We start from the raw sequence: 25,582 nt of genomic DNA, 5'->3' as shown, positions 1-25,582 counted from the left end.
TGCCGTCATTACCATTCTCCTTTAAAGCTCTTTTCAGTTTTCCATGTCGCAAGTCGCGTCACCTGCTACCTGTAGAACTTATTTATGCTCTTACTGTTTTGGCAATGAGTGATTAGCCCTCTGTGGATGTGAGAGGAGCAACAGTGTGTTAGAATAAATGTAGTGATTGGAGAATAACTATAATTTATAATCCCCAGGTTAGAGGTTACCTTGAAATACGTAGATTTCTTAAAACAATTTTTGTTCATTTCCTCCAGTCTGTTCATTTATTGTTTGAGCACATACAAGCAAAGGTTTGGGAAAACTGACCTCATACAAGTATTTTGTATTTCATAAAAATATAAAATATATGGCTGAGTGTGGTGCTCACACCTGTAACCCTAGGACTTTGGGAGGCCAAGGCAGGTGGCTCACCTGAGGTCAGGAGTTTGAGACCAGCCTGGCCAACATGGCGAAACCCTGTCTTCACTAAAAATTCAGAATATTAGCCAGGTGTGCTCTTGTAGTCACAGCTACACAGGAGGATGAGGCACGAGTATCACCTGAATCCAGGAGGCAGAGGTTGCAGTGAGCCAAGATCGCGCCACTGCACTCCAGCCTGGGCGACAGAGAGAGACTCTGTCTCAAATAAAAATAAAAATATATAAAATATGTAAATCTAAAACTGGCCTTAATGAAGAGACCTGGTAGTTCTAGTAGAACTAGTAGAATGTTCTAGTAGAGCCAGAACATTCCAGTTGGTTTGTGAGATCTCAGCTCCTTGGAACGCATTTCCCTTTTCTCAGGGTCGCCAGGGAGCTCCCCCTTGCCCACGCCGTCTGTCCTTATCATGCAGACTTTGCGTCAACATAATGCTGGAAACACTTCCACCTCCAGGCTTCCGTGCACCTTCCTTTGCCTGGCTTCCCTTCCCTCGGTCCCCGATCCTCTCCTGGGACTATAGATTCCATCAAGCCTTTACATATAGTGCCCAGAGCTCCAACTGGGGCCCTCCTTTTTGTCCGTGAACCTATTTTCTTCCATGCATAAATCTCAATCAGTTCTGCAACTTTAACTGTTTAAACAGAGTAGCCAGAAAGATCTTTGGCAGCCCTGCAGTCCTCAGTGGTGTGACACCTGCCAGCGCTCCCACTGAAAGGAGCGAAGTGGGAATTTCTTACTGTGGCTCATAGCGCCCTGCAGGGTCTGTACCCTGGCCTGGAATCTTCATTCTTCTTTATTCGCTCACCAGTACTAAGCCCGATGATCCGCCTTTTTAGCCTATGAGCATGCCAAGCGCCTTCAGTCTAGAGAGCCCTGGCGCTGGCTCTGCCTCACACTCAGATTGCTCTTCCCAAAGGCCTCCCGTAGAACAATCAGGAAAGGCCACTCCGAGGAAGGACGTCTGAGTCTAGAGTCGGCTTTCTTGAACAGCCAAACCAAAACAGCTTCCACCATGCATACATGCAGGCACTACGTTATCTCTTTTCTTTTCTTCTTTTCTTTTTTTCTTTTTCTTTTTCTTTTTCTTTTTTTTTTTTTTTTTTTTTAGGCAGTCTCACTCTGTTGCCCAGGCTGGAGTGCAGTGGCATGATCTTGACTCGCTGTACTCTCCACCTTGCAGGTTCAAGGGTTTCTCGTGCCTTCACCTCCTGAGTAGCTGGGATTGCAGATGCTCACCACCATGCCTGGCTAATTTTTGTGTTTTTAGTGGAGATGAGGTTTCACCATGTTGGCCAGGCTGGTCTGGAACACCTGACCTCAAGTGATCCACCCGCCCCAGCCTCCCAAAGTGCTGGAAGTACACGCATGAGCCGCCACACCTGGCCCATTTCTAACGCTTTTATCTGCAGTTTATCTTTGGGTTTATATGTTTATCAATGATCCCCTGGTACATAGAAGATGCAGAATGTATACTGTTTGACTGACATATGAACAGATTATAACATTATTATTATTTTAGAGACAGAGTCTTGCTCTGTCGTCCAGTCTGGAGTGCAGTGGTGGGATTATAGCTCACTGCAGCATTGAACTCCTGGGCTCAAGGAATCTTCCGGCCTCAGTCTCCTAAGGCACTAGGACTACAAGTGTGCCCCACCACGCCCAGCTCACTTTAAAAAATTTTTTATTTTTAGAGACTGTCTCGCTGTGTTGCCCACATTGGTCTCGAACTCCCGGGCTCAAGTCATCCTCCTGCCTGGTATCCCAAGTAGCTGGGATTACAGGCGTGAGCCACTGTACCCAGACTATAATATTAGATTGTAGGGCCCAGGTGTTACTCAGTGGTAGATAGGACTGAGTTTACAGCTTAGAGGTGAAAGAAGCATGGCTAAGTGGGGATTGGAGGAATGAAGACATATTTAAGAACCTTCTTTCCTAGGTTGGTGGAAGTGCTAAAGAGAGAAAAATCTGAGCTTTCCGTTTTGGATATAGTCAGTCAGAGATGCTCTTGGTTATCTCATTTTCACTGACCATCTCTACTAAAGCTCTGTGAGAAATAGGGATTGTAGATGGTAATATCAATAAAATAGTTTTCCTAACTTGGGTCACACTTCAGGGTGCAACAAGTGAAACACACGTTAAGTATGCTTTAAATATACTTTAAATATGCATTAAATATGCTTTCACTTGTACTCTGAAGTGTGTTTCATCCTTGGAAATGGGCATTTTAGTGCCTGTGGAATTGAAAATAATAGGAAGAAGAAAAATAGCCGGAAGAAGACGGCTCCTTTAGTGCTCCTCATTTTGGAAATACAGTAATCTTTATTATCATGGAATTCCATGCACTTGAAATCAGATTTGATACCTACAGTCTGAAGTTTGGACTTCTAAAACACTCTCTACTCCCCCTCCTGGGGGTCCTCCAGGAACGAGGTCATCATTTTTCCAACTAATCTTTGCCTCAGAGTTTGTTCTTACCAGGAAGTAAAAGGAGTGGGGAGCACCGTCTGTGTGAGCTGCCCCACCAGCAAGACCCTATGTTTAAGGTTTTTAGATTAGCAAACATTCTTTAGGTAACCATCTTTAATCCTTCATGGACACCTGAAAAATGAATAACCATTATTTTGGGTGAAGTGAGTATTATATCCTTTAAAACAGCTATGTCTAATTTTCTTATACACATATTTGAATAAATGTTAACTATGATGTAGAAGTTTGATTTTAATTTATTTTTGTGACAAGGTCTTGCTCTGTTGCCCAGGTTGGAGTGTGGCGGCATGATGATTGCTCTTAGGATCTTTGTTCTCTCAGGCCTCCCTGGTCTTAACAGCTCTAGATGAGTCTCCCATATCTCATCTGGGAAATGCTTTGTCATTCTTCAGTTGTTTCGCCAGGGTCCTGCCTAAAGTGAGGAATCCAGAAGCGAGAGTTCCCCGGACTTGCAAATGGTGGAAGTATTTCCTTCCTCTAAATGGTGGACTCTACCAGGGCAGCCTGGGACTGCGCTTGGCTGGGCTTGTTTGTGGAAGGAGGTGTTAGTTCATTGTGCTGTTGGTCAGGCAACATCGCCAGGCTTTTTGCCTACTGGTACTCTTGTCACTGTACTACTTCTCTTTTATTATTATGTGGTCTCCTTGATGTGTGAAAATAATGAGGCACTTCAGATTCATTCCTAGAATTTTTTACCTTTGATGTTGTTTTAACATTCCCAGGATATCAAGATCATTTTGAGTAATTATTTTTTTTAAAAAGTGCATACAGTCTGGCCGTCCGCACACTTGTAAAGGTATAGTCTGTCTGCATTTGAGAGTACTGAAATATTGAACATGATAGGGTCTGAGGCAGAGCTCTGTGCCTGCAAGCAGACATCCTTCTCAAGGCACAGAGTGACTGACCAACAAACACATTTCAGTCCCATGTAGCCAGTAACTACCTTCTCCACTCAGGCTGCTCCCTCTTTCCACCAAAGAGCTTGTGGGAGACTGTTAGATACATTATGGAAATACAGTGGCACTGCAGCCATGACCTTCCTCTGTGTCACCAGTCAAGTAAGCATGAGGCAGAATGGATGTTGGCGGTGGCTGGACTGCCCTGCATGCAGACTGGCGTGGCTGTGGTTCTGTGTGCAGTATACAGTGCTGGACTTAGCAGCACCTCCAAGAAACATGCAAGTACCCGGAACCTTCGTCTCTACGCAGCACCTTAAAGAAACATGCAAGTACCCAGAACCTTCGTCTCAATGCAGCACCTCAAAGAAACATGCAAGTACCCGGAACCTTCGTCTCAATGCAGCACCTCAAAGAAACATGCAAGTACCTGGAACCTTGCTCTCTATGCAGCACCTCCAAGAAACATGTAAGTACCCAGAACCTTCGTCTCTATGCAGCACCTTAAAGAAACATGCAAATACCCGGAACCTTGCTCTCTATGCAGCACCTCAAAGAAACATGCAAGTACCCGGAACCTTCTTAAAGAAACACACAAGAACCCGGAACCTTCTTCTCTGTGCAGTACCTTAAAGAAATACTCAAGTACCCAGAACCTTCCTCTCTATGCAGCAGCTTAAAGAAATACACAAGTACCTGGAACCTTCCTTTCTCTGCAACACCTTAAAGAAATAGACAAGAACCCAGAACCTTCCTCTCTATGCAGCATCTTAAAGAAATTTGCAAGTACCTGCAACCTTCCTCTTGATGCAGCAGCTTAAAGAAATGCACAAGTCCCCGGTACCTTCCTCTCTGTTTTGAGCCTTGTGTTTTATTTTTATTTGCTAGTGCCTGTTAGTGCACCAGCTTCAATGGTCTATGACCATTAAATGATTGCAAAATAAGCAGTAGCAGATATTTAAATGTTTAGGTAACATCAAGGTGAAATCTAGAAAAATACATGTTCAATCATATGTCTAGAAAGAATCTGGATCAATACTACAATATAGGAAGGGGAAATATTGCTGCTAATATTGCATAAAGACTTAGGACAGGTAGCTAAAATCCCTTAAGGGTTATAACATGAAACAGCACAAAAATGAAACACCACAAATTGTTTGGGGATTGATGTGGAAGCCAAGCGGGTTATGTTTAATAACACTTTCTCAGACGGTTTCTCTCTCCCATTTCCCATCTGTCATGAAAGGTACTGAAACTGGTTTTTATTTTATTATTTGAGACTAGGGCTTGCCCTGTTGCTCAGGCTGGAATGCACGGCTCACTTAAAATTTAAATTAAAAAAATTTTTTTTTTAATTGAGACAGGTCTCAAATTCCTGGCCTCAAGTAATCCTCCTGCCTCAGTTTCTCACATATCTCTTTATTCCAGTTTAGTTTGGAGACTTAAAACTTGTCTGAAGCAGTTTTAATAATGTAGAAACTCACACTGTCCCCTCTAAACAAAACCCCAGCCCCCAACCTGGGCTCTCTTTGATATTATTAGATGCCACTTAGATTACTGTACTTGGTTCTGAATTTATTACTACTAGAAATGCAGTGACCATTTGGAATTGTTTCAGAGAATAACATCAAAAATGATTTATGAGGAAGGATTAAAGGAGTTATTTATAGCTTCACCAAACATGAGAGAGCTGACTATATAAGCATTCAAGGGATACCAGCACCAGGGAGGGAAGGAATCTCAGGGATGGTTTTGCTAAAGCAGGGGAGGCTCCTAGGACCATAGAAATGAAATTAACCGAGAGAATGGTGACAGCTGACAGTAGGAGAATGGCTTATAGACAGCAACGTGCTTTTTTTTGCTTTTTTGAGACAGGCTCTTGTTCTGTCGCCCAGGCTAGAGTGCAATGGTGCTATCACAGCTCACTGTGGCCTCAACCTCCTGAGCTCAGGGGAGCCTCCCATCTCAGCCTGGCTCTCTTAAAAGGAAAAAAAGGGTGGGGGGGGATTTCTGTTACATAAAAACAGGAAGTTAGACTGGGCGCGCTGGCTCACACCTGTTATCTCAGCATTTTGGGAGGCCAAGGCAGGCAGATCACTTTGAGTTCCAGAGTTTGAGACCAGCCTGGGCAACATAATGAGAACCCTGTCTCTACTGAAAAAGAAGAAAAACCTGCGTGTGGTGGCACATGTTTGTCTCAGATAAAAATAAAATAAAGGCCGGGCGCGGTGGCTCACGCCTGTAATCCCAGCACTTTGGGAGGCCGAGGCGGGTGGATCACGAGGTCAAGAGATCGAGACCATCCTGGTCAACATGGTGAAACCCCGTCTCTACTAAAAATACAAAAAAGTCAGCTGGGCATGGTGGCGCGTGCCTGTAATCCCAGCTACTCAGGAGACTGAGGCAGGAGAATTGCCTGAACCCAGGAGGCGAGGTTGCGGTGAGCCGAGATCGTGCCGTTGCACTCCAGCCTGGGTAACAAGAGCGAAACTCCGTCTCAAAAAAAAAAAAAATAATAATAAATAATAAAATAAAAACAGGAAGTTTATGAGACTATAAAATAGTCCAGGTAAGGACTGAGGAACAGAATGGGTCCTGTTTCTACCAGTCATTCGTTGTATTTTGTTAAGTGGGAAGAGGTACAAGTTGTGTAATGACGGAATGATTATTATCAAAAAATACTTTCAATTAGAATGTCCTTGACATTTTCAGACAGGAACGTTCAGTTCCCTCCCTCACGCAAAGATACACAGACCCATAACCTCAGCAAAGCTCTCATGAAAACCTGCAGGCTTATTAACCTGTCCTTGGAGTCAGCAGGTTGTCAGGTGAAGACGTTACCATTTTCCTGCTACTTTAATACTGTTTATCAAACGGATTTGAAGAGGGTCCTAGATATTTTTTTGTAAGACAGAAGTCAATAGTTTATTCAGAAGGTTTAAAAACAAAGATATTCTTAAAATTTACAAGATCTTTTGGTTTGAACATATTCATAAGGACTTAGGTTCCTCATTTTTATGGAGATTTGTTTTCGTTTGTAATCAATTTCTGTCTGAGTTCCAGAAATGCAAAAATACTGTGCTGAAAGAGGTGGCAGCTGACAAAATTGCTGTCTTTGACCTTCTGATGCAAGTTTAGTAACTAATCTGGAAAATAATGAACTGCAATTAATGAAATCTGTACTCATATTCAAGTGTGTTTCTCAGACAGCACATAAAATAATTGAAGGAACTTCCTGCTCTCTCATTAGTTAGATTGAATTAATTTGGCAAAATGGCTTTTTTTTTTTCCCCCATGTATCTCAAAGTTTGTGTTCAGATGAAGCTATTTCTGTACTTCAAAGTTAAGAACTCCAAATGGCATCTTTGATGAATCTGGAGAATTAAAGGGTTAATGGTCAGATTTAATTTCCACTATGAAAAGCACAGTCACATGGCCGGTCTTGATTTATGTGTCTGTCCCTTTGGCTCAGGGCTGCCTTATCAACAGCAGGGATATTTTTCTCCTATTTCAACATAGCCTCACGTGCGGTAGGTAGATAAAGGCTTGTGTAGATAGAGCAGCCCTCTGCCTGTCTCTGATGCTCATCTAAAAAGATGCCTGCGTCATTATCCATCTTTCATTACCGTGATTCTTCCACATATGAAACAGAGAGAAACAAGCAAAAATAGCAATTCCTGCCTTGTACGCAAGGATGTAGTTTTGGGCTAGACATACCTCCTTGATGAAATGAATTATATAAACCTATATCTTTGTGTCTCAAAGTTTCCACATTCTAACAAAACGAAGAAAACACATCCAGACCTTGTTTTCCTTAAACCTTCAGGTTATTTTAAAAATAACATATATGAACATTTTCTCTGTAGTTTAATCTTTTTTTCTTTTTGTGAGTTGGAGTCTCACCGTCATCAGGCTGGAAGGCAGTGGCGTGATCTCTGCTTCCCGGGTTCAAGCGATTCTCCTGCCTCAGCCTCCCGAGTAGCTGGGACTACAGGCATGTACCAAAATGCCCAGCTAATTTTTGTATTTTTAGTAGAGATGGGTTTCACCTTGTTAGCCAGGATGGTCTCGATCTCCTGACTTTGAGATCTGCCTGCCTTGGCCTCCCAAAGTGCTGAGATTATAGGCATGAGCCACAGTGCCCAGCCAATACCACGCATCTGAAGCAGATATAGATAAGGTATGCTGTATTTCACCTGTTCTGGAGTTAACAAAGAATTTTTTAAAAATTCAAGGCAACTGATTTCTGGTCATTTGAGTGAGGAATTTTTAGGCACTCCTAAGTTGGTAAGGACTGAAGAACAGAATTGGTCCTGTTTCTTAGTCCTTAGTCATTGTTTTAAGACTCTTATCATTCTTTTGGTTTTCTAAAATCACAGCAGTTTGCTGTGTAGCCTCATACCCTGCACTTCTAGGTGACATAGTGGACTTAGAGAGGTCAGGGTTGTCTTCACAATCAGGTTTAGTGGCTGATATAACTAAAATTCACTTCAGCAAGTAAGAGGATTTCTGAGGCAGTAAAGAAGTCGATGGAAGAGATGCATCTGCCAGCCGTTTTTTAGGAATGGGCTTCATTTAATTCTCTAGACCAAGGGTCGCCATACTTTATTTTCTAAAGGGCCAGATTGTAAATATTTTAGGATTTGCAGGCCATGTGGTCTCTGTCAAAACAAGTCATAGAAAGCACTAAAAAAATGAGTCTGGCTGTGTTCTAGTAAAACTTGATAACCTAACGTTTGAATTTTACATAATTTTTATGTTATGAAGTGTTCTTTTGATTTGTTTCAATCATTAAACATGTAAAAGCCATTTCTTAGTTCATAGGGCATATCAAGCTGGTGACAGGTGGGATGAAGACTCTTTGTTGTTGGTGGTGGTATTTGAGATGGTCTTGCTGTGTCACCCAGGCTGGCGTGCAGTGGTATGATCATGGCTCATTGCCGCTTTGACCTCCTGAGCTCAAGTGATCTTGCCATCTCAGCCTCCCAAGTAGCTGAGACTACAGGTGCACACCACCATGACTGGCTAATTGTAAAATTTTAATTTTGTAGAGGTGGGGTCTCCCTGTGTCACCCAGGCTGGTCTTGAACTGCTGTGCTCAAGCAGTCCTTCTGCTTCAGCCTCCCAAAGTGCTGGGATTATATGTGTGAGCTGCCCCGCCCAACAACAGCTTATCTGTAAGGTTTTGAGATTAGCAAACATTCTTCAGGTAAGCATCTTTAATCCTTCTTGGACACTTGAAAAACTAGTAACCATCATTTGGATGAAGTGAGTGTTCTATCTTTTAAAAGACATAAGTATCATGTTCTTATATAAGTACTTGAAAAAGTTTTAACTATTATTATGTAGAAGTTTGTGTTTTTTTTTAAATTTATTTTTGTGAGAAGGTCTTGCTCTGTTGCCCAGGCTGGAGTGCAGTGGCGTGATCATAGTTCACTGCAGCCTTGAACTCCTAGGCTCAAGTGATCCTCCTGCCTCAGCCTCTCGAGTAGCTGGGATCACAGGAGTGTACCACCTTGCCTGGCTAATTAACCCCCCCCCCCCTTTTTTTTTTTTTTTTTTTTTTTTTGTAAAGATGGGGCCTTGGTATTGCCCAGGCTGTTACGTAGAAGTTTTAAAAGTAAACTGGCTAAATACTAAAAATCAGAAGCTGTATCTTTTCTGGTAACTCTGGAAATACTATTATTTAAAGTTTTATTTATATGATACTTAGAATAAGTGAGACTATAACACATATCTAATGTGTCACAGACTACATGGATGGTGTTAGTCTCTTGTATCCAGAGATAAAATAATTTACTTGTTAGGAAAAATAGGGCTTTTAATTGTTTTGTGTAACTAAAATAAGATAGGAATATTAATGTCAGACCCTGAGTGCCTAGTTTGGATGAGCACGGGGACTGTGCTTTTGCTCACACTGTGTCCCCAGTGCCTGCCACTGTCTTTAGAATGTAGTAGGTACCTGGTACATATTTGCGAATGAGTAAATTCATGAAATCTTAGGTTCTTTGTTTCAAAGAAAATGGAGTTTGTGTTGTTTCCTCAAATGACTTTGGAACTGATTCAGTTAATTAGAAACTTGTGATTTCTAGATGAGATGAAACTATTGACTGTTTAAAAATGTACTTTCAGTAAGCCAACTTAGAAATACCTCTGAAAACCAGACACAAAATTCCAGTGAAGCATTTTACAAACGTGCCGAGAGCTATTATACCTGGTACCACACCAGGAATCTTAATGCGCCCCTCGACAGGACTGAGTCAGACCAGCGCCATGCAATAGATACATAATGCGAGCCATGTGTGTGACTTAATGGTTTTCTAGTAGCGACATTTAAGAAAGCAAAAAGAATACAGGTCAGATTCATTTTAATGACATTTGGTTAACCCAGTGTATTGAAAATACTGTCATGTCAACCGTAGTTTAAACAAACGATTGAGATATTCCCATCCTTCTTTCTGTACAAAGTCCTTGAAATCAGGTGTGTATTTTACATTTCTAGCACATTGCAATTCAGACGCTAAAGTTCTGTCGGAAATACTTGATCTGCATTTAGAATTCATAAAATTTATGGTTGAAAAAGCAGACCTAAATGATGAGGCTGTTCTAAACATACTTTAAAGTGCCTCAGTGTTGAAAGTTGCACTTTATCAATTAAAGTGATGTCCTGAATCACATTAGCCACATTCTCAGTGCTGGGTCCCCACCCGTGGCCGGTGGCTGCCCTGTTGGGGAAAAGGAGGCGGGGAGGGTATGCCTGTCTCAGGTTACAGAGCCTGGGGAATAGCCAAGCTGAACTTTCTATTCAGAAAGCAAGGTTCCATGCACAGATGTGACTTTAAGAGATTTCTGCTGACAGCGATTAAGAATAAAAGTGATTGCATTTGTGGAATGAATGAATCAGTAGAGTGTTTGCAGGAGGGATAGGTCGAGCTGCAGAAACACACTGTGCAGGACGCACTGGTGTTTCCCTGTCTGTGGCCGTGGGAAGTCCTGGCAGCTGCAGCTCGGAGAGCAACCGGGTCACTGGTTTTTCGGAAAGCTCCCACTGGCTGCAGTTTGGGAAGTGGATTTGAAGATAATGGAGCTGGAAGACACTACTGAGTGTGGGTAGAACCCTCAGCAGGGATTGTCACGTGGGTCAGAAACCTGCAGTTGCCTTGCCGTGATGAGTCCTTCAAGGTGCTGCTTGGAGGGGCATGTGGCAGGCAGGGTCACCATGGCTCTGGTGGGGATCAGCGGCCACCAGCCTGCCTCCCCGCTGACGCCGCTTAGAGAATTCCTGTGGATGGGATCACCCCTGCAGACAGATGTGCAAGCCCAGAGGTGATGAGGTTTTTACACAAAAGTTAGAATGTCAAGCCATGCATTTAAAATAACTGCAGCTGCCTGATGGACAAAAATGCTGGTGCCGTTATGGCTCTCACATTCTGTCCAGATCAGCCTGTCAGGGTCTGGAGCCTCCAGGCGCACAGGGTGGCTGCGTGTCCAGGTCGCTGAAGGCCTCACGTGCCGCAGGCTGGAGCACAGGCTCCGGGCCAGTGCAGGACGCATTCTCCCTGCCTGCCCCGCAGAACTCTGCATTTCCCTCTCCTCCAGGCCCCTGGTCAGGACAACCTTAAAAAGATGTTTCTATCAATTAGGTTATTCCTGAGGCTTAATGTTTGCGTTTTACATGTCTTTTTTTTTTTTTTTTTTTTTATACTGGGTGTCACTCAGTCGCCCAGGGTGGAGTGCAGTGGCATGATAATGGCTCACTGCAGCCTCAACCTCCTGGGCTCAAGCAGTTCTCAGCTCCCAAGTAGCTAGGACTACAGGTGTGCACACCACGCCCAGCTAATTTAACTTTTGTAGAGATGGAGTTTCTCCACATTTTCCAGGCTGGTCTTGAACTCCTTCCTGGGCTCAAGTGATTCTCCTGCCTCAGCCTCCCAAAGTGCTGGGATTGCAGGTGGTGAGAGCCACTGTACACAGTGTCTGATTTGTATCCACGTGTGTTACTTTTATCAGAACAGTTTCGGAGATTAGCAGGCATTTTGGAGGTTAGAGGCCCCACCTCTGCTGCCTTGTGTTTCTTCAGTTTTTCACACTTCAGCAGCAGGAAAATGAAAGGTTGTAACAAAAAATAAATCTTCACGTATCTTGTATATTCCATTAAAAAGTAATTTTCTATACTTGGATTTAAATCATTCGTTAGTGTTTAAAACAAGACAGAGGATTGTATTAGTATAGGCACCACTGAAATATGACATTTAAGAATTTCTGAAATTCAGGGTAAGGGGTGATTTTTAGTCATGAAAGGTTTATTTTCAAACAAGAAAAAATACATCAGAAAATGCAATGTTGGGGAAGTTCTACAGTGATTATTTTTTTCCTTCAACTGAGACCTCTTTTCTGCTTTACTTGCCCTGATGCCCACATTTCAGACTGTCTGTTCTTTCCTGGGTAACTGTACAATTTAGTCTTCTTTGTGTCACTTGCTAAGTAATTTATGCATTTGTTTGTTCATCGAGCAAACACTGAGCTACTGTTTTACGTACGGAAATACCGGGATGAATGAGGTGTGGTCTGTCCCCTTCCAAGAACCTGAAGTTTAGAGAAGCCTCTTTAGAGCCACATAAGCAGATGAAGAAACAGTGCGAGATGACACTCTAGGTACTGTCACGTGTGTCTGCGGACGACACAGCGAAATGAGTGGGCACTGCTCCTGGCAGTTTCAGGAGAATTAGATCAGGCTTGAGCAGAGACTTAGAAATGGATCCGTATTCACCAGGTGGGACACGATTCCCTAGCGGGGGGAGTGGCGTGAGGAAGGGTCCGGAAAAGCCGTGCATTGAAGGAATTCTGAGTGGACTAGGGGAGCACGCAAGGCAAGGTGTGTCTCCTTGGAGATGTTGTATGTCACGTCAGGGAGTTATTTTATTCTTCTAGCTTTTGTTCCAAGTTATGAAATGCTGACCTGATCTCCCATGTATTCATGCAGAAACGTGAAAGCCAGAGTTAAAAAGTAGTGCAATATTATTAGAGCAGTGACCGGCACCTTTTCCCTGAAATATTTCTAAGTTGTTCTGTGGCCTGTAAGCTGTTCATCTGTCCAGTTTTTCCAGCGCCCAGTGGACGGCGTGATTGCAGGTTCAGCCAGCACTAGAGAACTAAATCCTTTTCCATCCCTGTCACTCACTTGTGTGACAACGTGAATACGTTTAACCATTAGGTAAATGTTCTCTGAGCCTCAGTTTCTGTAGTGTGAAATGTAGATAATTATATTCAGTTGCCTCACGGGACTTCTCCTTAATATTTATAGCTGCAAAAAACTTTGCAGTCATTTTTTTAATAGTTACCAGATGTGTCGTAAGGATTAATGAACTTAAGATCTGAAATGTTTTGAGCCCTGAAATGGGAGGTGACCACCTGCACAGGTGAGATGCAGAAGAGCAGGAAAGTGAGACAGACACACTTGGAAATTGCAGCTATTATGCGTGAAGGATGATGACACAGTACCTCAGTGTTCGTGGTCGATATATTTGGCATCCTTAAAAAGGTTGCTGAACTCATACCCAAGGCCTGTGTCAAAAGCCTCCCTCATGTGATATTCACACCCATTCTATTTATGACCCCTTCCTCCTCTGAATTCTTTTTTTTTTTTTTTTTTGAAATGGAGTTTTACTATTGTCGCCCAGGCAGGAGTGGTACAATAGTGCAATCTTGGCTCACTGCAGCCTCCACCTCCTGGGTTCAAACGATTCTGTTGCCTGAGCCTCCTGACTAGCTGGGATTGCAGGCACCTGCCACCATGCACAGCTAATTTTTTTTTTTTTTGTATTTTTAGTAGGTACAGGGTTTCACCATGTTGGCCAGGCTGGTCTTGAGCTCCTGACCTCAGGTGATCCTCCTGCCTTGGCCTCCCAAACTGCTGAGATTACAGGTGGGAGCCACTGCGCCCGGTCTCCTCTGTGCTTTTGAGCTTCCACTCCAGTGTCACATTCCTGGATTTTAGTGACTTGCTCACGTATTCCCCCCCAATCAGGTTGCTCATCTGCTGAGAGCAGAGCCCCTGGTGCCATACCCCCATGCTGTAGGACCTGATGCAGTCTCTGTTGAGCTGAATTTTTATACGTGGAGGGAAAGAACCAAGGTGGCAGTCAATCCGGTCCGTAAATCCATTTCAGCAAATATTTAAAAAGCATCCATCTACCTGGCTTTCCAGTCACACTGCGTTTTGAAGGAAAGTGTAACTTGTTTGCGTGGTCTGCTTCAGAGGGCAGGAATCACGTGATTTTTAGAAAAGGTTTCGTGCTGGGCAGTTGCCGTTCCATCCTTGGGGTTTTTACGTTTTTAGGCTTTAAGGGGGATAAACTTGACCGTAGTAGAAACAGTGGACTCTCAGTCCTGTCCACTGTAGGTAAGATGTAGCTGATGAATGCAAGAATTTTGGAATTTGTGAAATGTTTTTTCTGCTTTTGTCATGAAATATACCCTGGAACACCTTCCCATTTGTGGGAACGTTAAATACTGTGGGGAGAAAAATGAAGATAGCCCCTGCCGCAAGGACTGCCTGGCAGCGTGGGACTCACGCGTGAGCCTCGCTTTCTTCTCTGGGAGGTGGCAGTAGGTGGTGCCGTGGGGAGCAGCGGCGGGGACAGAAGGAGCTGAGTGCTGCAAGGGGCACAGAGGGGACACTGTTCTGCTCAGGAATTGAGGTGGAGGCCAGAGGTCTTGTCCTTCGGGCTGTGTCATGTGCAGTGGCCTCACTGCCACCAGGGGACCCTCCCTTCCCCGGTCCCATTGGCTGCTCACTTAGTCTTGACAGCACCCTGGCGCTGGCTGTCCCTGGCCTCAGACCACCCCAGGACCTCCCCAGTGTTTGCAGGGTAAAGTACACATTCCTTTTGTGCATTTCCTTGGTCCTTCCACCTTTTTTTTTTTTTCTTTGACACAAGGGCTGGCTTTGTTGCCCAGGCTGAAATATGGTGGTGTGATCACAGCTCACTGCAGCCTCCCACTCCTGAGCTTAAGTAATCCTCCTGCCTCTGCCTGCTGAGTAGCTGGGACTGCAGGTGTGGACCACCACATCTGGCTCCCATCCCTCCAGGTCTTGAAGCCTGATCGCTGCGCTTCCTCCTGAGTCCTCTCCACTGTGCCTTTTCTGAAATCCTGCCAGTGCCCCCTACCTTCCGCAGAGTCAATTCCCTCTTAAACTTTTCTCCCAGAAGCAGCCCCAAGGTACTCATGGTCACAGCGGTGCCCTTCGGTGAAGTGAGGCTAGTCCATGCTTGTAAACGTGGTGAGCACCCTGCCGAGCGGGCTGGCTTCTTTCAGGGCTCTTCTCCCTGTGCTGGAGTCCAGGCTCCCCAGTAGAAGGGAGAAGCCTGGGCAGTCCAGCTGCGCGCCTGCCGCTCTGTCCACAAGGCCCGACTCTGTGGAGGCCTCAGGTGCCCAGCACCAGGACAGCTGAGGCTGGGGGAAGGCAGGCAGGATAGGTGGAGTCCACAGTGCTGGGCAGTTGAAGTTCAGTAACTGAGCAGCGACCAGCTGTGCCCAGTGGACCCACAAGGGAGAAGCCCACCCCTTGGCTGTTCTGGCAGAACGGGACCCTCATGAGAGCCCTGCGTGTGAGGCCAGGCCTGATTACTGCAGTTGGGGGGTGACAGGATTGAGGGGGGTGTGGCGTGTTCCCAGCTTCTTCCTGGGATGAACGCGTCTGCTTAGCTGCTTCTGCGTCCCATAGCCGCCGGATGCTCCGCAGCAACAGAAGGCCGTTCTGGCTCCTTCTCTCCCCTGGCCTTCCCTTCTCCTGGCTCTGATGTTGCTTTGCTCTCTCTCTTTAATGCTGCCTGGCCCAGTGTCCACAAGTAACCAGGTTCTTTCTTGGCTCTTACCTCCTCACCCCTGCTCTGTTGCTGGAGTCGTGTTACTGATCTGCCTCTTTGGGCTTGAAATCTCCTTCTGGTCAGGTTGTGTCCCCGCCCAGTCAGAATCTCTGGTCTTCAGCTGCCGTCTTGCTTTGCTGGGGACTTGGTGGGGGCCCCCTTCCTCTCTGAGTTGGGTTAGTTTTTGATGCCCAGGGCCTGCTGCAGACGTGTGCCTGCCGTCTTGGGCTCTGGGTTTGTGCTCCAGCCAGCCTAGCCTCCCTCCTCCCCGCCTGTGACTACATGCCTTCGTCTCCCTGAGTCAGGCCCTGGTGTGGCTTTCTCCTACTGCTGGACGTCTTTCTAGATCTTTCCTGTCTCATAACGCTTGTCTGTACAGGCCCAGCACTCATTTGTCATGTGCATATGTGATTGGAGGGAGGGAGCATCATCGCACACATCAGTGCACCACTGTGTTGTGATCTTGGTGTGCAGCCTGTGTCCCTGGCTGGGGGAGGAGCCCCTTGCTGGGTCCCTTGTTCCTTGGAGGGTGTGGAGCCCCGCACCTGCACCCTGGTTGGGCCGGTTCCCCTTGGGCAGGTCCTGGCCCTCCAGCCCGTGCAGCGTAAGCCTCTCCGCTACCTCTGTTCTGTCCCTCAACCCCTGACCTGCACGCTTGCCTCCCCAGCCCGTGCCCCGCATCATGGTGCAGTTGGCCGGCCCAGACGTCGGGGTGACCAGGATGGAGGAGGTGAGTCAGTCAGGCCGTGGGTGGCCGCGCCTCCTGCAGCGGGTGGTCCTGATGCTGAAACTGTTGAGTCCACACTGGTAGTTTTTGATGTTGGTGTTCCTGCTTTGGTAACTGGCTGTCATATAGGTCGCGGTCTTCTCCTTCTCTGTTTCCTTGTTACGCTTTTCTGTGTTCAACTTGTTAATCATACGATTGCTAAACTTTTAGGTGCTTGACTGCTAATATAGCCTGCTGCCTTAATAGCCCACAGCTAGGCAGAGGAGATTGCTATAAACAGAACCATCTCCTTCTAAATGTTTGCTTAATTCTCAGTTTTACATTTCATCCTGATTCATGATATCAGCGTGAAAAGACGCTAAGCTGGGAGAAAATCGTCTCTTACGATCCCCCACAGATCAACAGCACTCTCATCTGATGAACAGCAAATCTGTTTTCTCCACCTGCGCTTTCATTCTCTTAGGAAATGCTGTATCTTCTTAGGAAAGTTTTCTTTATTAAAAGAACAGAAACAGAGGCACAATAATGTGAAAGAATATTCAGACCTCCATGAACGTCCTTCTGTGTGAATGACCCTTTTACTCCAGTGCACACTGAACGTTCACGAATTTGCTGTGGACGAGATCAGGGTGCCCCTTTCCTGGGAGTGGTGCTGGTCACTTTGTGAGGCAGGTTGAGTGCCCCTGGGCAGTGAAATGGCCAGAGCAGGCCCCTTGCCGGCGAAGGCAGCAGCTTCTGGAGCTCATCATGGTGTTTTCCAAGCTTTTCCCGAAGTCTCCAGAAATGCCTCCTTCATTGGTAAGGGTATAATCCAGAGATGGCACCTGGGTTTCAACCCACAAGTCACCTCCAGTTGAGGGGGACGCGGCATGGAGTATCATAACCGGCAGGCCTCCCAGGCTGCGGCCACTGGCTGCTTCCCGCTGTCCCACGCCCTCTTTGGTTGACACTGCCACTCTGCCCCCAGTTCCTTCCTTTTCACTTAGCAGGGCCTTGGATCAGGGCTTTTTCTCTGGAGGCCTGCAACACAATAATGCCACAATCCTTCCTGCCCATCCAAGCCAGTGACTTAGGTGGAAGCCAACGGGATGATACCCGCAAATCTGAGTCATGCGGCTGGCCGCCTCCTGGGACAGCCTGGCCTGGCCCTCAGCGCCAGGTGCGGAAGTGACAGTGGCTGGCCTCACCTGGGGTGGGGGCAGGTAACAGAAGCCATTTCAGGACCCTGGTTACTGTTCAGATTTCCGGCTCTCGTGGTTCTGTGTTTTCTTCCCTGCATGGCCAGTGATATTAAAACTAAAATAGAAGAAAATAAATAAAATGTGTGCAACATGCAAAGGAAGAATGATTGAAGGATTGCCTAATCTTTTAGAGTATTTATGCTAGTGACAGTTATTGATACATTGAATTGAGTAAATTTTGCAGCCCAGAGATTCATCACAAAAATGGGCTGTTAATCTCAAGAGGTGCCGTTAATTTCATACCCTGAGAGTGTGGCTTGTGGGGAAAAGAGGGCCCCTGGAAACAGAAATATAAATGACAGTTCCTGGGAAAAGGCATGATTTATCAAGCTGCTGAGGTAAGCCAAGTAACAGTAGGAGACTTATAGATCTCTGCCTCTTCCCCGTTCAAATAAATCCTGTATTTCAAATGGAAAATGACCATTCCTGTAATATAAATAATTTTTCCGTAAATATCGGAAAACATATTTCTTCTGGATAGCAACCTTCTGCACCCCGCCAGTCTCCTTCCTTGTTCCTACCTTCTCCTTTTCTCCGGTCATTGCAAATAGAAATAGGATCCAGTAGCTGCTTCACAGGGCTTTAGTTACAGACGAAAGAACACCCCAGAAACAGCAGAATTTGGGCAAGCGGTGGCTGTTATCCCCCATGAGATTCGGGCGGTGTGTGTGTATGTGTGTCCTCTGCCTGGGTGACTCAGAGTAACTGATGTGGAGAGAGCGGCCAGCCTCTCTTGGTGGCTTCTCCCTGGGGGCTACTTCCTGGCCTGTCTCTAGGGTCTGAGGTCCCCCAACCCCTGACATGGAACCTGCTTTCCATAGCAGCCAGAACAGCCAACTCGGACAGAAAGGGCCATGGCCCAAGGGACCTTCCTCCCCCTCCTCATCCACCGCCTCCTCCCCCCCGTCCCCCCCCATCCGCCGCATCGTCCCCCCATTGCCCCCCCATCCGCCGCCTCGTCCCCCTCCATTCACCGCCTCATCCTCCCCATTCCCCCCTCATCCACCACCTTGTCGCCCCCATTTCCCCATCATCCGCCACCTCGTCCCACTGCCTCCTTGCCCTGGATGCCCAGCCAGGCCACAGGCCCGTGGCTCTCGTTGGTGCCTGCACTGGCCAGGCTGTGCTGAGCGTGTTCCGGTCCTCCGATGAGATCATTGTTTAGGTTTTGCCGGAGACAAAAGTGCTCTTCTGGCTTGTTGAGTGACTCAGCCTCTTCCTGAGGTCAGGGGTGGTCAGGGGCTTTGTCTCTATGGGACAAAAGCTAACTAGCCGTAGCAAGGTTTGGGTGTGCACCTACTGTGTGCCACCCTCTGTGGCAAGGGGCTTTGGTCCTTGTAGCACGCTGGCCCTGCGTGGCAGGTCCTGGACTCTGTTCTGTATGAAAGGTCGAGTTGATGACGCGAGGGCTATGGTTGTGGCTAGCACTTTTGAGCCCAGGCACCCAGCACGGGGCTTGTGAGGTGCACGGTTGCCCCTACACCTTTGTCACTTGTGAAGCGAGGGCCTGATAGACCTAAGCCGCAGAACCACTGTGGGAACCAGGCCTGGCCAGTCCCAGCCGTGCTCTTTATTTATTTTGTGGAGATGGGGTCTCACTGTGTGGCCCAGGCTGTTCTTGGATCCCTGGGCTCAAGCCATCTTCCACCTTGCCCTCTGTGAGCAGTGGGGTTTCAGGCTGAGCCCCTGCCTCTGGCTGGCTGTCTTCACAGTCAGCTGCTGGTGTGGATGTTGTTGGGAAGTTCTCTGCTCTCAGCCTTTGCTTCCCTCTGTCCCGCTGCAGGCTCAGCTGGAGACGGGTCCTGACGTGCTGGTGCAGACGATGGGGGCCCCGGCCTTGAAGATCGGCGACAAGCCCTCCAAAGCGCCTTCCCCGCCGCCTGTCCCCGTGGTCACAGCGGCCACCCCGGCCCCGGAAGTGCAGGACGGGCCCCCCAGCCCCCTGAGCGAGGCCTCCAGCGGGTACTTTTCCCACAGCGTCTCCACCGCGACCCTGTCGGACGCACTGGGCCCCGGCCTGGACGCTGCTGCCCCGCCCGGCCCCGCGCCCGCCGCCCCTGAGGCCGAGCCAGAGACGCCCATCCGCCGCCCCCCGCCGCCCATGGCCGCCCCCGCCGAGGAGCCCCCCGGCCCGCAGCAGCTGGTGAGCCCCAGCCAGGAGCGCCCCGACCTGGAGGCCCTGGCGCCCGGCTCCCCATTCCGCGTCCGGAGGGTGCGAGCCTCAGAGCTGCGCTCCTTCTCGCGCATGCTGGGCGGGGACCCCGGCTGCTCCCCGGGGGCCGAGCGGGATGCGCCGGCTGCGGGCACTGGGGGACAGGCCCCGGCCTCCGATTCCGAGGAAGCCGACGGGGTTCCAGAGTGGCTCCGAGAGGGCGAGTTCGTCACCGTGGGCGCCCACAAAACGGGCGTGGTGAGATATGTGGGTCCCGTCGACTTCCAGGAGGGCACGTGGGTCGGCGTGGAGCTGGACCTGCCTTCAGGTGGGTGCCGGGCTCCAGTCTCTAGGGCGGTGCTGGGGGTGGGGGGAAGCGGGAGCGTGGCCGGCCTGGGAGGGGTCAGGGCCCAGGCAGGAGAGAGGCCGGGAGGAACAGCTGGGCCTGCAGGGCAAGGCAGGGGCAGGGCTGGTCCCTGGAGGCGGCAAGGAAGATTCCGGATGATTTTGGCCACAAAGATCCTGCACCCGTCCTCCCATGGCCATGGCCGTCCTGGTCCCTTTGCTCCGGTTCCTTGACCACCCCCCACACTCCCTGGGCTCTGCTTTCTTATTCTTCACCTTAAGCATCCGCGCATTGCTGTTCGAGGAAGCTCTTCCTCACCCCATCCTGACACATCTCGCTGGCATCTGACTTGCCATCATTCGGCAGTTTTGACAGTTTCCATTTCATAGACGCCGCAAAATAACCATTCTGCCACCACCCAGCCCAGGCCTGGGTCTAGATGGAGATGGGTGTGTTCCCTCGCGGGTGGCCAGCTCTGCCTTGGTGGTTGGCCTGCACCTTCGCTCCCGAAAGGCACTCCCAGGGCCTGTTACCTCCTGCCTGAGGCCGTGGACTGGGGCTGGGCATCCTTGGTCACCACTGCTTGCTGTCCTGGGAGGTGGTCACCTTATGCCCTGGCCACATTCACTTAGCTGGTCCCTGCCAGACGATGGCCAGTGTCTGAGTGTCAGCTGTGTAGGGCTGTGCCAGGGGATGGCGTGGGGGTTGGCATTGTGGGCACATGGCCTCTGCAGAGGCAAGGGAGGTGCAGGGAGTGTCTGCAGCTGGCCTGCCCTCCATTTTGCTCTTTCCTTCCCCTGCAGGTAAGAATGACGGCTCCATCGGCGGGAAGCAGTACTTCAGGTGTAACCCTGGCTACGGGCTGCTGGTCAGGCCCAGCCGGGTTCGCAGGGCCACAGGCCCCATGCGGCGGCGCAGCGCGGGGCTCCGACTGGGCGCCCCCGAGGTCCGCCGGAGCGCCACCCTCTCGGGCTCTGCCACCAACCTGGCCTCGCTGACAGCCGCCCTGGCCAAGGCCGACAGGAGCCACAAGAACCCTGAGAATCGGAAATCCTGGGCCAGCTGAGCTGCCACCTCAGGGCGAACTCTTCTTGGGGTGCCGGGCCCCTCTGAGTCTGCCAGCAACAGCCTGGGGAACCGGAAGCCCTAGGGAACTGGGAGCCCTGTGGCCCCTTCCCTGGAGGCAAGGCAGTGAATGCTTTTTGCACAACGCAGGGCTGGCGACCTCCCTGGGCTTCTGGAAGCTTTGTTTCTTCTCTACCTGGGGAAAGAGGTGGCCTCAGCTGTGCCTCCTCAGGTGGAAGGTTCTGGGTTCCTGCAGGGGCTGGGGGATGTGGGGACCGAGGCCCTGGCTGGCATAGCGCCCAGCCATCTCGCTGTGTGCCTGTGCCTGGCGCCTTATGTTGCTCTGTCATTTTCATTCTGGTGGCCCCACTAATGTCTTAACGTAAACCAGAATTCTAACCAGTGCCTTTCCTCCACCCACCCAGGATGTCCCGGCTCACTCCTCAAGCTCCCCAGCCTCCCACCCTGGTCCCAGGTTCTCCAAGTGCCTCTGGAGGGCCTGGGCTCTGGCACATGGCCCTGGTGCCCCAGGTGGGGCCGAGGGCCTGAGCCTCCTCCTACCCCTCCTCGGCTAGGGTTTCTTCACGGTTTCTTGGTGGGTGTCTTGGTGTCTTTACAGCTGCAAAGTCCCTTACGTTTGCCATTTATTCCCTTCACAGAAGGCTTGGAATTTATTTATTTATATTTATTTTTTCAAAATCCGTAATCATTTGCGAGGCGCAATCATCATCTGCCTGCGCGTCGGGGCCCAGGGCCTGCCTTGCATGTCGTGGCCTTGCTGGCCATTGCAGAGCTGCTAGCCTCCTGCCCAGGTGGAGGGTCCTGGGGACGGCAGAGGATGCAGCCCCCTTCTCATGCCCCTCTATTGGGGATCCACAGTGGCCTTACTCTTAACTTGGATAAAAGCAAAAACCTGGGAGAATGGTGTTGTGCTTCCGTAGTCGGTGACAAAGGAAGAGGCATCACTACTTTATTTGGTGCACTTTTGGTTTCTAGGAAGGTCCTGGGGTCATTTTAACTCTGTGGCAACTCCCAGGCCCTGACAGTGTGGGGCTGGGCCCGTCCATGTGGGGGGTGCGCCTGGTTTGTCTCCAGACCCTCGCAGCAGCCATGTCTCCAGGCCACCTGGAGTGGGCAGGGGGTGGGCAGGACAGCCCGGTGGCCTCTGTTTCCTTGCTGGGGCACTTCTGCTCCCGGAGCCTTTGATGCCAGCTTTGTGGGGTGGGGGTCAGCATCTCTGTGTGGAAGGCAGGGGGAGCTGGTTGAGGGCATGGCAGAAGTAACAGCCTGACAGCCCCAGGCCACCAATCTAGGGACAGGACCCTGGGTCAAGGTTCACACAGCCACTCTTGGCAGTTGGTTTCTAGTTCTCACATTTGGACGACAACCAGAAAGCGCTGTGGAAGGCTCTGGTTCTCTAGGGGCAGGAAGCCTCCAGCGAAGTAGTCTTCACAGTAGGCCCGTCCCAGGCCTGGCTTCGAAGAGAAGTGTCCTTCCCTCCCCAGTGGCTGTGAGGGACACAAGGGCTGAGGCCGGGCTAGGCGGAGGCACTCATACTGGGCCTCCCTGTCCTCAGCCAGTGTTTTGGGGAACCCTGTGGCCCCTGTCCCTGGATAAGCACTGTCACCACTGCCTCGCTTTTTACTCGGCCCTCTTCCCAGCACAGTGGCTTGCTTTTTAAAACCTGTTTCACTGAGAAGTTTGTTCTTGGGTCCCCTAGTGTCACTGTGGCCTAGGTGAGAGGGGAGCGCCTGGGCCCTGTGGTGGGGACGCTCAGGGAAAAGCGGCAGGTGGGTGGGCGGTGTGTGACCTGGCACCTCATGGTGGCTGAGCCCATCCGCCCAGCAGTGGCCTCCTGTGGCACCGTTTTGGGGAAGTCCTGGGGGACACAAGTGTCCTGACTTGAGCAGATGGATTTGGGCCCAGGCCCTGTTTGCTCTTGCTTCTCGGTGCAGACTAATGTCAGCTTGTGGCTGGGAAAGACGGACGTGCAGCGACGTGGTCCTAAGGCAGTGAGTCCCGCTGACCGAGGGCCGGTGCTTGGCAGGCAGGAGGTGCGGGCTCGAGGGTGGCGGGTCAGGGCGGCCGGCTCCTGTCTTCTCTTCTTGCCTCCCTGACCAGCAGACTTAACTCCCAGGAATGCCCGCTCGCCTGCCCGCTTTAGGGCTCCCAATGCGTTCCTGGAAGGCCCGGGAGTGGCACCTTTGTGTGGGTCGGCCGGCAGATGCTACCCAAGGCTGGTAAGAGCAGTAACCATACGCGCAGCGCTGTCAGAGATGTGGACAGGGGATCCTTCCGGGGACACTGCTTCTTGTCGTGTGCCCAGAACACCCTTGGCCCTGCCCTGCCACTTCCCTCGGGCCCTTATGAGGAACTGTGGCTCCAGGGTGAAGGCTCACTTCTGCCCCAGGCACTGCGTCCAGCAGCAGAGGGCACAGGGGACAGGTGTATGACTGAGGTTCCGAGTGCCCAGGCCTGACCAGAGGGAGCGGGAGGGCGGAGGTGGGGAGGGGAAGGCGTTTCTGGGTGCAACAAGGTGGTCCTTGTGTGCTCGACAAGAGAACAGAGCTGGAGATGTGACTGCTGGAGCCTGAGAGATGGAGGTGTTCAGGTCCCCCCAGTACTTCCAGCATGTTATCCTCTTGCCTTCAAAGTTCCCTGTATGTGAAACAGGAAGTCCTGAGTGTGTGTGGCAGTGCAGTGCTCACGACACAGGATTCTCGGTGCGGTTCAGCTCCCCCCAGGGACTCCCCGGAAGATGGTGCCTTGGTGCTGGGCTTGTCTTGTGCCTGAGCCCCGGGACAGGAGTCACCCTGTGCTTCCTGCCCAAGATACTGACCCACTGAACCCAAAAGCATTTTTCTCTCCGTGAAGTCCGTGGTGCCTTCCTGGTGGGCTGCTGACACTAATGGTGTTGGGGGGTCTTGGAACAGCTTCTGTATGTTGGATTCGTGTAAATGTGAGGAGTCCACATATAAAGAAGTGACTTTCATTCCGGGATTATATTGATTAGGTATACATTAAATGGGAGTTTAATCCAAAGACTGTAATGACTTTTAGAGACTCTAATGATTTGTATTGTGTAATGAACTAAACCACCTGTAATTTTATACCGTATATGCCTTTCCTTCAAATGACCAACAGCTTCTCAATAAAACCAGACGATTTCTCACCTGCATCATGTCTGAGGCCCGTCTTGTTGCTTCTCCTTCCCCGACCCTGACACGGGGTTTAGAGCCCCTGGCAGGCCTCCCATCACTGTTCTCAGCGAAGGTGGTGGTGGGGCTTTTCCAAACTGAGACTGGGAGGAGGAAGACCGGGGAACAGCAGCAGACTGTGCTGGCCCCTGGCCCATGGACTCCAGAGGCTGAGCTGTTCATGATTTGGACTAAAGAGCCCAGGTGGGCCCCTGGTTCCGAGTCGTCTTTCCTTGTTTGGACTTCAGCCCCTTACAGAAGCCAGGAGCCATAGGAACTTTCTGGAGCCCTTTGACCCCAGGTAAGTGGTGCTACTGGGAGACCTGGTAGGGACTGTCCCTGGTTCTCAGGCCTGACTCCATTGTCCACTGTAACCTTCGTAATAGTTCCTACACTGGGCCTCCCCTCTTCCCTGAAACCGTGGTGAGAGGACTTCTTTCCCCTCTGCAGAGGTGGGCAGCCTCTGCGGGGGTCTGTAACAAGATGTTTTGGGAGGCGGTGATCATGGTTGTGGGCAGTGGGGCTGCATTCTGCAGCCTCCCACCCAATTGTACCCGGCGTGGGCCTGGAATGGTCCTGAGGTTACTGGGTCCAACTTTCGAGCCAGGCAAGGTGACCTGGCTTCCTTCCATTCGCCAGTGGATTCCCACTCAGCCACAGGGCTGCAGGGGCACAGGGGAGTTGGGAGATGTCTGGTGTGCCTGAAGGGTTGGGTGGGCTGTCTTACCAGCCGGGCAGCCAGTGCACATTCCAACAAGGAGGCAGAGGTGCTGGTGGCCCTGTGTAAAGCTGTTTTCTTTCTGTGACAGTGAATCACTCGGCCCTTGGATATAAAATACACTTAGAAGTGGAGGCCTCAGCCACTCCGAGGGCTGACCAGTGGTGTCCATCTGCCAGCATGGCCAGGCAGGGTTGGTTTATATTCCTCAGTGCAGAAGAGTGCTCGGACACAAGCACTGCCAAATAATGACAAAAATTTGGCAGCCAGGAGATGCCCTGCTCTGAGTGAGGGAGGAATCTGAACACAGAATTGATCTGGCACCTAGAGTGGATTTTATTTTTCAAGCCACTACGCTCTTGCAACTCAATCAGATGTCTTTTGTTTGTCTAAGGCTGTGGGGTTTTTGGAGTCGCTCAGACTCTGAAACGGGCTATAATGGACGTCACACCCAGTTCAT

At 49.6% G+C, this 25,582-nt stretch overlaps 1 protein-coding gene and 1 long non-coding RNA gene across 6 annotated transcripts in view; one reads left to right on the top strand and one right to left on the bottom strand.

Moving 5' to 3' along the window:
• Nucleotides 1–24,390, top strand: part of KIF13B (kinesin family member 13B) — a 192,562-nt gene extending 168,172 nt beyond the window's left edge. For 3 of the 5 annotated variants that reach the window (XM_032265373.1, XM_032265374.1, XM_032265375.1), the window contains 3 exons: nucleotides 16,344–16,406; nucleotides 19,428–20,124; nucleotides 20,946–24,385. In XM_032265373.1, coding sequence (XP_032121264.1) covers nucleotides 16,344–16,406; nucleotides 19,428–20,124; nucleotides 20,946–21,208 — 1,023 coding nt within the window. In that variant the 3' untranslated portion in view covers nucleotides 21,209–24,385. Of the gene's footprint in view, nucleotides 1–16,343; nucleotides 16,407–19,427; nucleotides 20,125–20,945 lie in introns of all 5 variants that reach the window. The other 2 variants (XM_032265370.1, XM_032265372.1) reach the window with 2 other exon arrangements.
• On the bottom strand, nucleotides 4,044–4,710 carry LOC116541305. The gene is made up of 4 exons (XR_004264782.1): nucleotides 4,651–4,710; nucleotides 4,416–4,509; nucleotides 4,244–4,384; nucleotides 4,044–4,102 (listed from the first exon to the last, which is right to left on the bottom strand). It is a non-coding gene; the product is annotated as an uncharacterized LOC116541305 (long non-coding RNA).
• Nucleotides 24,391–25,582: the final 1,192 nt, after the last annotated feature.

The sequence above is a fragment of the Sapajus apella genome, unplaced genomic scaffold (assembly GCF_009761245.1).
Source record: "Sapajus apella isolate SASKATOON/1434 unplaced genomic scaffold, GSC_monkey_1.0 scaffold150, whole genome shotgun sequence".
Classification (NCBI taxonomy): Eukaryota; Metazoa; Chordata; class Mammalia; order Primates; family Cebidae; genus Sapajus; species Sapajus apella.
Note: the sequence above shows the minus strand (reverse complement) of the source record. Positions and strands in the feature narration are given on the sequence as shown.